The sequence below is a fragment of the Acinonyx jubatus genome, chromosome A2 (assembly GCF_027475565.1).
Source record: "Acinonyx jubatus isolate Ajub_Pintada_27869175 chromosome A2, VMU_Ajub_asm_v1.0, whole genome shotgun sequence".
Taxonomy (NCBI): domain Eukaryota; kingdom Metazoa; phylum Chordata; class Mammalia; order Carnivora; family Felidae; genus Acinonyx; species Acinonyx jubatus.
Genome location: NC_069383.1, coordinates 71,312,198 through 71,324,920, shown reverse-complemented (window position 1 = coordinate 71,324,920; position 12,723 = coordinate 71,312,198). Strand labels below are relative to the sequence as shown.

Sequence of the window (12,723 nt, the reverse complement as noted above, 5' to 3'; positions counted from 1 at the left end):
TCACTCTGGTTTATTGTATACTTTGTTCAGTTTGTTGGCCTTCCTTTGGAATGGTTGTATTCCTGAGATGTCTAATTGTCTTGGCTGAGGAGTTCCTGTTTTTGGAGTAAATAGTCTCTAATGTCTTTTGGGGAGTAGCCAAAGACCAAGTCATGGCTTTGTGGATCCTGGTGAATTTAAAGAGAATGGAGGGAGTGAGCCCCAGGGTAAAGATCTAGTCACCTTGGAGTATCCTAGATACTTTCCTGTGCTGCTACTCTACCCGGACAACTTATACCTGGTCACTGTCCCTCATCCCACCCCACCCCCCTGTTATAACCTGCCAGTCTTCTGGTGTTGGAGAAGAAGGAAGGGCAGGAGTGAATGCCCAGTTTGGCTGCTTAGTGCATACTTATTTGTTTTCATGAACCCCTTACTCCTTTAGGGCTTTTGTGCTGCCCTGAGAGTGTTCTGTGGACACTGGTACCAGCAGGGGGCCTATTGCTGCAGGTGATGTCCCAGAGTGATGAGAAGTTGAAGACCAGAACATAATAAAACTCTTTCCTCTATCCTATTCTTTATTGCAGTGGCCTCCAGCTGTTCTCTAGACTGCTCTCCCCCCCCCCCTTCCTCAAAATATACACTCATTTGAGAAGCCTAGAGTTTCATTTTTATTTTTTTTCCTTTTCCTTTTTCTCCCCCCACCATTAAATACTAATTCCTGAAATGCCTGTGTCCCCTCTGTTTCTGTAGCTTCTCCAGGGTTGATGTCTGGAGTTGGAGCCAGCAGCCCCCCTAACTAGTTTGCCCTCTTGGCTGACCCTATAGTTCCCCATGCCTCTATCTTCCCCACTCTTTGCCTCCCTTCATCACCTAGCACTGAGTTCTATGGGTGAATGTATGTTCATGGTCTTTACTGTCCTGTCAGTTCAGGCCTCCATTCTTGAAAATCAGTACATGGAAGTCTGCCTACAAACAGTCTGCAGACCTCAAGTTAGGCCTGGTGTGTCACTGAGAGTTTCCCAAAGCATGTTTTGTCTCCCAAATATTTGAAATGGAAAAGCACCAAACCAGCACTGTATGTGAAAAAATCTCTGGATAGAAAAAGAAGTCATCACTATAGAAAGAAACCCTTTAAACTATAGAAATATGCACTTCATCTAAAATCCACTCATATTTGAAGGAATCTGTGGACCATGAATTAATTTTGGACCAAAGAAGATACATATTGTGAACTGTCTCCATCCTCTCAATCAACAGGAGACAACAATCTGGTAGAGTTAAGAGGGAAAGAGTCTTACTTTGGTAAGTGTAGGATGGTGCAGTAGGGCTAACCAAGATGACCATTTAAAAAGCAAAGGCACTGGGCACTCTGGATTCAGATCCTAGCCTGGCCACTTACTAATCGGGTGACTGTGGTGGATGCATGATTTAACTTCTTTTTAACTTAGCTTTCTCATCACTAAAATGGGGTTAAAAACAGGTTCAGTTGTTACAAAGAGTAGGTAAGCTAGTGTCTGTAAGTCTATCCTTTTTTTTTTTTTTTTTTTTGAGAGAGAAAGAGTGTGTGTGTGTGCATGAGCAGGGGTGGGGAAGAGAGAGGGAGAGAGTGAGAATCCCAAGCAAGCCCCATGCTGTCAGCACAGAGCCTATCACAGGGCTTTGATCCCACGAACTGTGAGGTCATGACCTGAGTTGAAATCAAGAGTTGGACACTCAACCTACTGAGCCACTCAGGCACCCCATAAATCTATTCATATTGACTATAGTTTTTCAGTGATTGGTGTTCCTTTCTTTTCTTCTTGTTCTTGTCCTTCTTCTTCTTCTTTTTTTTTTTTTCATTTTATTTATTTGAGAGAGAGAGAGACTGTGTGAGCAGAGAGAGGCAGAGGGAGACAGAGGGAGAATCTCAAGCAGGCTCCATGCTCAGTGTGGAGCCCAACATGGGGCTCAGTCCCACAACCCTGGGATCATGACCTGAGCCAAAATCAAAAGGTAGATGCTCAACTGAATGAGCTCAACTGACTGAGCCACCCAGCCTCTGCTCTTTATTCTTTTCTTCTTAAATCATCTCTATGCAAGGAATGTTCTCCATAACATTAAGCCCCCATGACAATAACCCTCTTGTGATGACAGCATGCAGAAGCTGTAATGCATGGGCACAGCAGGGAATTGCTTGCAGCCCTGGGAGTAACCACCCACCCTGCTGTGCACACATTTCAAGAGTTTGCAGCTGGGTGTATGTTTAGGTGCAGGGTCTCTGTGTGAGACTGGTGCACTAGCTTTGATTAGCCAGTCTGGCAGGAGTGGATGGAGACAGATTTCCTGACATTATATTTTGAACATATTTTTCCCCTCCCCTCATTAAAGACATCTCAACTGGTTTTACTGAATTTCTATTCAGCGCTTCACTTGTAATACTCTGAGATTTTATTTGGAAGCAATTTCTCCAAATAAAATAGGAAGTCTCTTCAGTAAAGGAGATTACAGGGACATGCAGTGGCATTGCTGGTCAGTCAGCCAAGAGCTGGGGCACAGTTTGAGTCTCAGTGAAAGCATTTCTGGAAAGTTAGAAGGCATTGAATTTCTGTGAGGGGAGGAAATGGACACTGATCAGTGACCTAAGAGACTGGCTGGTCAATGCTTAAGATAATAAAAAATCTCTGAAATCTTTCAGAGATGCTCACTAATCTCAATGGGGCAATAATATATGATGTTAGAAAATCTTCCCAAGTTGAACTGTGTTTTCTCTCCTTTGAGGCTTCATGTTATCCATAGGTATTAAACACATGTAAATTCTATATCCAGAAGAACAGAAATAATCAGAAAGATAGTTCTTCATTTTCAAATGTCGGCTTTCTACCTTGCTTGACTCTCGCAATCACACATTATTATTCTTTCTTTTATGCTTCTAGTTATTGTTAGCCCATGTTTGCCCCACTGCTGCACATACACACAAGGTATCTATGGATTAGTTCAGTAAAATCAATTTTATGTAAACTTAAGCTAGGAGGGAGGCATCTTGTCTACTCTTTCAAAATAATAAATGGACCTTCCTTCTGAGTTTATCTGCTTGCTTTTCTAAATATGGCTTCTGATTTTCTCTCTTCATGAATATGCTTATTTGAAACTCTGAAGTGTTAACTCCCCGATAAGAAGTCTAGCCAATGGAAGAATCACTGTTTTAGACCTGGTTCTTGAGAAAATGAGTCCTTGCTAGGTATTTATGCAGAGATCTTGTTCTGAGAATGTTTCTTGTAACTTGAGCTGTCCGGCCCAGTACTAATAAGGAGGAAAGGTCACATTCAGCTACCAGTTCCAACCACATTTGTCCCGTTGTTCTCCCGCCCCAAAGATATCCATGGTTATGGTTTTAGGGTCATGGTTGACTTGGCAGGTTTTGATACATACCATTGACCCAGGAAAGAAGCAGTCACCACTGCAAAGAAACTTTGCCATGATAACTATGATAAATAAATATTTGTCGTAGAGTTAAATGGAAGGTGTGTGAAATGCCTGTTGAATCAATGATAATGAAGGAAGGAATGAATGAGAAAGGCTGGAGCCTCATGACAATAGCATTTCTGTTATTTCTTTCTCAACATCTTTCCTCTTTTAAGAACCATGATATCTATGTGTACCCAAAGGCCTATTTGGGATCTTTTTGTAGTAGGGATCAAAGCAGGTGGGCAGCTGACCACCTGAGTTCAGGTTGCCTGCTGAAGAATCAGGTTTTATGGTATGATGGAAAATTCCTTTTGTTTTTCAAGATCTCAAGGGTAATAATATTCATCTGTATTGCCTATTGGGACACAAAGAGTAAGATATAGCCCTTATGTATCTTTTCTGAAAAAGTTCTCCAGCTCTTATGAGGACAATAGTTGAACTGCACAGAACCTACAGATGGCTCCTGTTCCCCATTATTAGTCTGTCACAGTTCTAATTTCATCCTCATCTTTCCATTTCATGCTTTCCAGATATGAAAACCTTTCCAATGGTGGCCTTTATGCATTCTAATGACATGTAGTTAGTTGCCTTTTATCCTGCCTTAGTGTCTCTCCCAAACTATATTAAAAATCAATGATCGTAACAATTCTAATGATCTGATGTGATATTGGACAGTTTCAAGTCTGGTCCCAGAATAATGAAAAAAAAAAAAAAGTCAAGAACAATAAAAGGATTTGATACTTTTTGCCCTAGATTTCTTTGCTGTGCTTCCCAAACTTATGCAATATAGATCAAAGGTTGTGTGTGGTTTTTGTATTATCAAGGGAATGAGAGCTGTACTTTGGAGTTTATAGTCAAATTGAAGATGTTAGATGATCACACTGACAAAGGCAATAATCTCAATGTTTTTGCACATAAGTTTTCTAACCTATGCTTTTGGATTATCTTTCCCCCTCTTGTAACACAAACTAAATGGGATGTTAGCAGCCCATGGCTGAAATGAAAAACAAACAAACAAAAAAAACCAAAAAAACCCACAAAACTGAACATGGAATGAGCAGGAGACAAGATGAATGTAATGAAAGATGAAGAATATATTTCTTTAGAAAAATAGGCACATATACATCTTTTTGCTTTTAACATACTCTGTATTAATTTATAGATATACATAGCGTAAGCATTTCACATCATTTTGGCACTGTGTACAATTCTACGGAAAGCTGTGTTGTTTTTCAGCCCGTACTATAACAGCACAATAATGTCTAGAATATTTAGCAATATATTATCACATTTGTACTAGAGCTGCCTCAAATACTCTGTTTTCCATGTTTGTAAACGAAAATAGGAACACCACTACATAAACACTGTGATTGAAAAAATACCTTCTTTTCAGTTCCTCCTTTACATTCAGTAAAGGAGACTTAAGCCACTTTAGTATCCAAAATACATTTTCACTGAAGGAATATAATTTTTCTTCGGGTGCACTAAATATGTAACCAGAACAAATCAACTTTTTGTTTTCCCACAACTAGATCACCTCTGAAAGGCAGTGGCATCAAGGACATAGATGAGACTTGAGATTTGGAGGGTTTTGGTGGATCTCTTCATTTAGCACAAAAGTAAATGATGGTGACTTGGATTACTGTTGCAAATTCACAAATGAATTTCAGGTGCCAGCAATGATAACTGGTTTATTCAGGGATTTTTAAGGATTTTATACTGAGGAAGTGAAGAGAGACATGGGAATATAATATTGGGTTTTCAGAAGAACCTCTACTTTCATTTTAAATGAACTGGTGGATGGTCAAACTTGTAGCAGTTACTTTTCCTCCTCCTGTCTTGCTAATAGCAGCAAACAAGAGGTCAACTACAAACTGATTTCTAATTAGCCCTACTGAATCTTCCTGGAAAAGTTGGAGATCTTGTTAAGCTTTGAAGCTGGGTGGAAGGCAGTTAATGGATTTATATGGAGTCTTTTAATTACCAGTCTTAAACAAATTTATCTTTTACTGCTAGATAGCACCCAAGGGCAAGAGGTAATCTGCTTTATAAACCTTAGAGTGATTTGCTTTATAAATCCTGGAGCTTAGGAAAGTGGAAAACTCTCTTTAAAGAGAATATTCTCTTCCACTAGAAATTATATTTTTGGCAGTTTTGTGAAAAATTTAGTGATGGATTCTTTGTGACCTCCCAGTGTATAAATGTCAAGGACCAAAGCATATTCAACATGAAGGCCAGCTCCTTCAGCAGGTAGACCTGTTCGGTGGACAAGATTATCCAAAACCAAACTGAGTGTACGATATTAATAAACCAATTAACAAGGTGGCCCATCTAATATTTTGAGCAAATTGACTCTAAACTTCTTTTTCATTCAGAGCATTACACCTTCCTGCCAAATGCAAGTCTGTCCCCCGACATTCTTAGTCATCTCTATATTAGAAAGCCACTCGGTCTTGCAGAGGTCATGTAATTTGTGCGGTTTACATTGTGTGGATGGTAAAACATCTGAGTAATATTGGAATTGGTTGAAATAAAAAAATTAAAAATCAGATCCATAGCCAAATACAGAAATATTCTAATTCAAAGTCTAGAGTTAAAAAGAAAAATAGTGACCGTGATTTTGATTTTTCAAAGTTATAAATGGCTCAAGATTAACAAGGAGCACCCTGTTTCTGAACTAGGTCAATTTAGTCGTGTTTCTCTTGGATACTTTGCTTGCATTACTATGACATCTGCATCTCGGTCCTAGATGAAAGATGGAGATCACAAGTGATGCAGTGGGAGACCCCATTCCTAGACTGTCTCCCACAGCAATAGTACCAAGGATAACTTTCTCCAGATTTACTATGGACAAATTCACTTAATAATTCTTCACGAATGATATGCTCAGCTCCTGGGAGGATGGGGATCACTTTAAACACATGGTCTGTCTGTCTCCCAGGAAATGAAGGCTCAGTGATCACGATGTAAGCTTCACATTCAAGCGGATGACTCTTGCTCAATGATCTCCAAAGCGATGACCTCCGCACCCTCCTCGCCCAGGTTGTTGGCGGCTTCGTTCCTCGGCTCCTGATGGCAGATGTAAACCGGGATGTCGCCGGCTTCAGCTGCGGCTGCGGCAGCGGCTGCAGCAGCGGCTGCAGCGTTGGCAGCAGAGCGGCGGGGGTTCCTGCTCCCCCAGCGCTGATCCCACTGGGTTTTGAATTGGGCCCAGTGGCGCTTCACGGTGGTTTGGACCTGGAAGAGAAAAGGCGACCTTGTTTTCATATAATTGTCAGAAAGGACCTGAGCTGTTTATGAGTGAGCACAATTCTAGGAGCTCATCAGAGGTTAAAGGAGATCGAATCGTAATTCTGATCCAAAGGACTGTGCAGGATATGCTCTGGTTGGGGAACATACCATCTTGGCAGAAGAATTTACAAACTGGAGAAGTGAGTTGCTTGCCTAAGCTACCACTGGCAAGGTCATTTGCTCTTTTGAGTAAAAGTCTGTTCTTTAGCTCTTCTACCCAATCAATGAAATTTGACTTGGTTTCATACCCAATATGGTATACATGTCATATCAGAGGAAAAGATTTTGAGAAGTTTTTATCTGCTACCACCTCTGGTAAGGCAGAAACTTTCATCTAAACCTACACATTATTGGTCATGATGGAAAGCATTGCACAGTTCTGGGTTTTATGATAATGACTTCACACTGTTGATTTTCCTTTCTCCAACATGGCTTGAGAGCGGATGCGAGGTAAAACTCTGGTTAATGGAGTGACAAGCTTTTAAGAATAAAATTTCAATCTCTTTCTATTGAGAAACTTCTAGTATGTAAATAAACTCATCAAACATACTTTATAAATATGATAAACTCTATCTTGAGCACAAGGGAGAAGATGCTAAAGTCAGAAAGTTCCAAATATGAAAATTACAGTAAGCATAGCTGAAAACAGCACAGACGATAATGTTGCTTCCCTAGCTCTGCTTTCTACAGAACTGAATTCAATTTAGTAGTTAAGTTAATCTTTTCTGTTGTCTTCTAGCATACAGTGTTTACACATATGCTCCAAAGACTGTGCTATTTGGGTTTGAGTTCCAGTTTGTTGACTCCATGGTTGTTGTTGTTTTTTTGTTTCTTAGGCTTTTCTCCTTTGTAAAAAGGAGATCATGACACTAATTCAGAGTTATGAGTAAGATTTATTGGGGTTATTTAAATCACCTACTATGGTGCTGGTGCATAGCAGCAGTGATTCCCTACTTTTTCTCATGTTCTGTCCCCACATTGACTCCCCTCCTATACCCACCACCTCCAAGGATTTCCCAGTCAATGTGGCTGGATTTGAGAGAGTCAAGTGTCTCTCTTAATATTATCTAGCACTTAATAAAGACCTAGCTCTTTATTAAGGCTATTTGCTGGTTGAAAACTGATTCATGTAAGTGTTTTGCCTCCTATGGTTGTAAGCAAATCAGTAGAAGAGGTACAAATGTCAGCTGTAATATATGTATAGAGAGAAAAGGGTGGATTGGAGCCATGGAAGAGGTACAGGTGAGGAAGAACAGAACAGTAAAGAAGAAAAGCAGTTAGGACAGTGCTGAATAACTGAGTATTGACTAGTTTGTTAACCCTCTGAGACATTTCTGTCTAGAGGTCAAGACACAAAGAGAAGACGAAAACTGAAAGATGAGGTCCGTTTATTTCTAATTGAAACGATATACTCCTTCACACACTATGGTTTCCTGCACTCAGCTAGTGCCATTCAAAATAGCAGTAGGGAGACATGCTCCAGATAGGCTGAACTTGATCACAGTTATTCTTTTCAGAAGGAATTCAGTCCACACCCTAGGTGACCTGAAATCTTGGCCTCGTGGGTTTGTCCTTTAGCTATTTACCAAGAATGCCTCCATTTCAGTCACTCGGCCAGGCACAGATAGAAGGGATTCGGGTCCCGTAAGAGCACTCAGACACCAGGAACAGAGCTGCCATCAGGCAGAAGTGGAAGATTCCCATCCATCATTCTACTGCGTTTGCCTGAGTTGGCTCATCTCTCTGCCAAAGTGGTTTTAAGCCACTTATTGCTTTGACCCTGATTCTCCAATATTAAACTGCTGGTCTCTCTCCACCAGCTATATGGTTTCTTCCCATCAGGCCTCTATTCACTGTGTTCCCTCTGACTGGAATGCCCCTCCCCCCAACCTTCACTAACACCAAAACTTGTGTTTTCAGGACTCAATTCTGTTTCCCTGGAAACTTTTCTTAACCCCCTAATACAGAGTTAGGAGTCTCTTCTGTGCTCTTGTTGCACTTATTCTCCATTCATTATTGCTCTTGCTACATTATATTATAATGCTTGGTATGTCTCCCTCTCCTCCTGTGTGTGTGTGTGTGTGTGTGTGTGTGTAGTGTCTATTAAGTCTAGGTCCTTAAATGTTTTAAATGCCAGGTTCATAATCTAGGAACCATCAAATACCCTGTTGAGGAAATAGGAAATACATTGTTTCAGGATATTTTTGGAGAAGCGATGTCCCCAGACAAAGGGAACTGATAGTTTCTGTGGATTCAGCATCTCTCAAATACCAACATTGTCTTTATAGCTAAAACTTACACCAATATTTAGAGGTATCCAAGGCAGACAGTGTAAGTTTAGAGTGAGTTTGTAAAAGTGCCAGCAGACAAAAAAAAAAAAAAAAAAGTCTTTGTTTTTCCTCACCTGTTCTTTTAAAATAATCCCCTTTGGAGTGCCCATGCATTTTAATGAAGTACCCTGCGTAAATGAGGCCAAAGGGTTTGAGACCCATTTCATGTTTTTAATATTATTATTACAGAATGTTCATAGCCTTCTATAATTGCATTCCTGAATTATAAACCTGTTCTTTTGTGTGAAGATGACAATCTGCTTCAATTTGTAAACCACACATATAAGAATAGGCCCTTAACAGGATGTAAAAGACACTTGAATAATTATAGTTTAATAGGGCAATTATCTCCTACAATACCACAGGTTAGGCTTGATGCTGCTTTGATCACAAGAATAAGGGCATTGAATCTGATTGAAAAAAACAGGGAGACTTTTCATTGGTCCTGAAAAGCATCAGAAATGTTAGAAGAGGCCAATGGGATAAATATACAAAGTTTGAATTGTATAAATTCATCACTCATTCTAAAAGCAATTAACACAGATCACTTTACATTTTCCCTAATTATATCAATTTATTTATTGCCACCTTTAAAAATAGAGCCCTGTACTGAGGGTTTGAAGACATAATTATTGCACCTGGCTCTATTATTAACCATCGGTATAAGGCTGGTACATTTGGGCCTCAGTTTCTACATTTGTGAAAAAGAAAATCAGGTTGCAATCTTCATGGTTGGACTTAAATGCTTTTATCTTTGGCCTTTGTTTTGCTTAAATTCAGTATAAGCACCAGCAGTTATATACTGTTGAATGAAAGGTGGGATTTCTCCCAGGGAGTTTTGATTCAATGTATGAAAAGATTTTCAAAACTCCTCCCTCATGTCTTCCCTTGTTGATGCCACAACTGAATAGACCTGCTGCCATCTAAATTTAAGATTAAAAATCATGAATTTTAAAAACACTTTAAATCCACTGGGAAGTTAAAAAGTAACTATATGCTTTAAATGCTTTTATATGACTTTTTGAAGCTGGATCTCTATTAAATCCTGTTAATTAGATGCTGAGGGGGACTTCTGAATATTATTCATAAAGTTGCCACTGATATTTTTTTCATCCTTTGGGAGCATTATCTTTACTAGTCTTTATCCTACAGAATTTACATGTTTTACAGTTTGAGGTAATTGGGTACTGCAAGATTATAAGATCAAGGTTTTCTAATTCCCTTTCACTACCTACTTTCCTATGTTTGGGGAAGCTTCCCTGTTCTAGAAGACAGAAATAAATAAATATAATCCATAATAAGGTTAATATTTTTGAAAATATTTAACTATTGTGTTTCTTAAATAACATTACCCTACAACCCTCTCATTCATTAAGTGAAGGTCATTCATTGCTTGAAGAACAAATTAGATTTTGTCTAGAGTAGGTTCACCAAGTGTATTCTCTGATCAGCAGCATCAGCATCACCTGGAAAATGGTTATAAATGCAAATTCTCAGGCCCCATTCTTGTCCTACTAAATAGGAAACTCTTCTGGTTGGGGCCAACCACTCTGTGTTTTAACAAATTTTCCAGGTGATTCTGATGCACACTTAAGTTTGAGAACATTGGTCTGGAAAAACAACAAGAAAAATCATTGCTTAGCTTTGAGTTTCCAAGCTGACTTTCTTGAGTCTCTAGAAGGACAAGCTTTGAAAACCAGGTTTTATGGAGAGAATTTCTAAATAGAAAAGCTTACCTTTGCATTGAAGTGAAAGCCTTACTGCTCTGAAAACAGAATTTTACTAAAAGCCATAGTACAGAGAACACACAGGATGTGACATAGGGAGAGTTCCTTGCAGACAGGAAGGGGAGTGGGGAGCCCAAAACCCTTCTAAGCCCCAGAGGAAGAGAAGAGAGAGATACAGAGACACAAAGGACCTTGCATTTCCCCTTCATGGGGGAAATACCTGGGGACATGGGGAGAAGAAAGAAAGCAGGAATAACAGAAACACCCCAATATAATAAATATTGCTCTTATGATTTTGAGAGCACAGTTCTAGAAATTGATAGCCCCACAAAGAAGTCCCACATTTGGCTTGGTACCATGTCCAACTTGGTGCCTGAGCAGTGGCTATGACATTAGCTGAAGACAGATTCACAGGCCCTTCTCAGTGTGAAGAAAGGAGGCTGACTTCCCAGGCTCCTCAGGTGGCTCCTCAGAAAACTGGTGTAATCAGAACAGGGGCAGGGCCTGGTCAAGGAGACTACAGAGTAAAATGATCTCTAGGGTCCTCAGTAGTGAGGGGAGCCACCATGAGTTTCAACAGGGGGTGCTAGCATAATGTCAGTTTTCACACACTCCAATCTTAAACCGAAATCTTCCTGATCATGCTAGTTTGATCTACAAACTATTTTAGCCATAATGCATGGACAATAGCAAGAAACATCAAAAAGGGAGAACATTCACTGTGTTGTTAGTGCTCTCTCAATTTTTAAGCTGTGGCTTGGAAACATTTGAGTATCTTTATAGCTATGATCATCTTTTTGAGGTCCCTTAGATAGTTAATAATTTATTGAAGTTGGATGGTCAATGTCCACACTCTTGGAAGACTTGTAGGAACTATTTGATCCATAAGCATGCTCTCTTACCTCCTGATTCCTACTACTGTAATTCTCCAAATTCCTTTCCTGCTTCTAGTCTTTTCATCCTATCTGATCCATTTGCATAACAGGAATCGCTGATAACATACAGATAAAAAATAAAAACGAAAACCTCAATCTTCACAATCTAACTGACATATTAACCCCGGAAATCTCTTAACATTCTGGTAGGCAAAGCCCAATCCCAACTCTGTCTCAGATGCAGCTGCAAGAATTTCCTGCAGGTTCAAGTGCCCTGCCTGTGTTTCAGGTTGTTCACAGAGGGCCTTGCTGAGATCCACAGGCCTAAAATTCATGGGGCTGTGACATTACATTTGACACAGTAAACAATTGCTATCTTATTAGAAATGTCACACTTGTAGCTTCTCCTGGTAAGAGAATCTTAATTAAAATGGAGACAGTTTCTTTACTTCAAAAAGCAGAGATAACATACTCAAATGAACTAGAAACATTCAATTGTTCAGGAGCACTCCTCGGCTTGCTTTCTATGCCTGACACTCCCAAGACAGCATCATGGTTAAAACATAGTAAGTACTGAGGTATTTTTACAAACGCATGCAATCCTCTAATGTTTTCAAGGCATGCCCCTTCTGAATATGGTTTTTATATTAGCCCTATATGGGTATTGCTTTAGATGGGAAAACTTATTTTGTATGGCACCTGTAACAACTCAGAAGACAGAGACATACATTCACAGAAACTGATTAAAGATAAGGTGACCTAAGCCCTATTTATTTTTTTATTAGTTTTTGCTATTCTTCAAACAAATGAACAAAACAAAACAAAACAAAACAAACAAACAAACAAAAAAAAACGAAGAGAGACACTTTAACAGCTGGCAGCAGAAAGATGTCTTTTCATTTCTATCCCAAACCTTCAGTCTAGCCCATAGCAATAGTGAATACATAATACATTTTTGTTGAATGAAGGAATGAGTTTATGGATGAATGGACGAAGGGAGGAATAAAATGTACCAATTAAAAAGGAGAATGAGAATGACAAAAATCCCACAATGCAATGTCGAGGTTGGAGATA

General features: G+C 39.5%; 1 protein-coding gene across 1 annotated transcript in view; it reads right to left on the bottom strand.

The window, feature by feature from the left end:
* Positions 1 to 4,567: 4,567 nt before the first annotated feature.
* CALCR (calcitonin receptor) overlaps positions 4,568 to 12,723 on the bottom strand; it is a 60,681-nt gene continuing 52,525 nt past the window's right edge. The window contains exon 12 of the mRNA XM_015066527.3: positions 4,568 to 6,663. Coding sequence (XP_014922013.2) covers positions 6,406 to 6,663 — 258 coding nt within the window. The 3' untranslated portion in view covers positions 4,568 to 6,405. The remainder of the gene's footprint in view (positions 6,664 to 12,723) is intronic.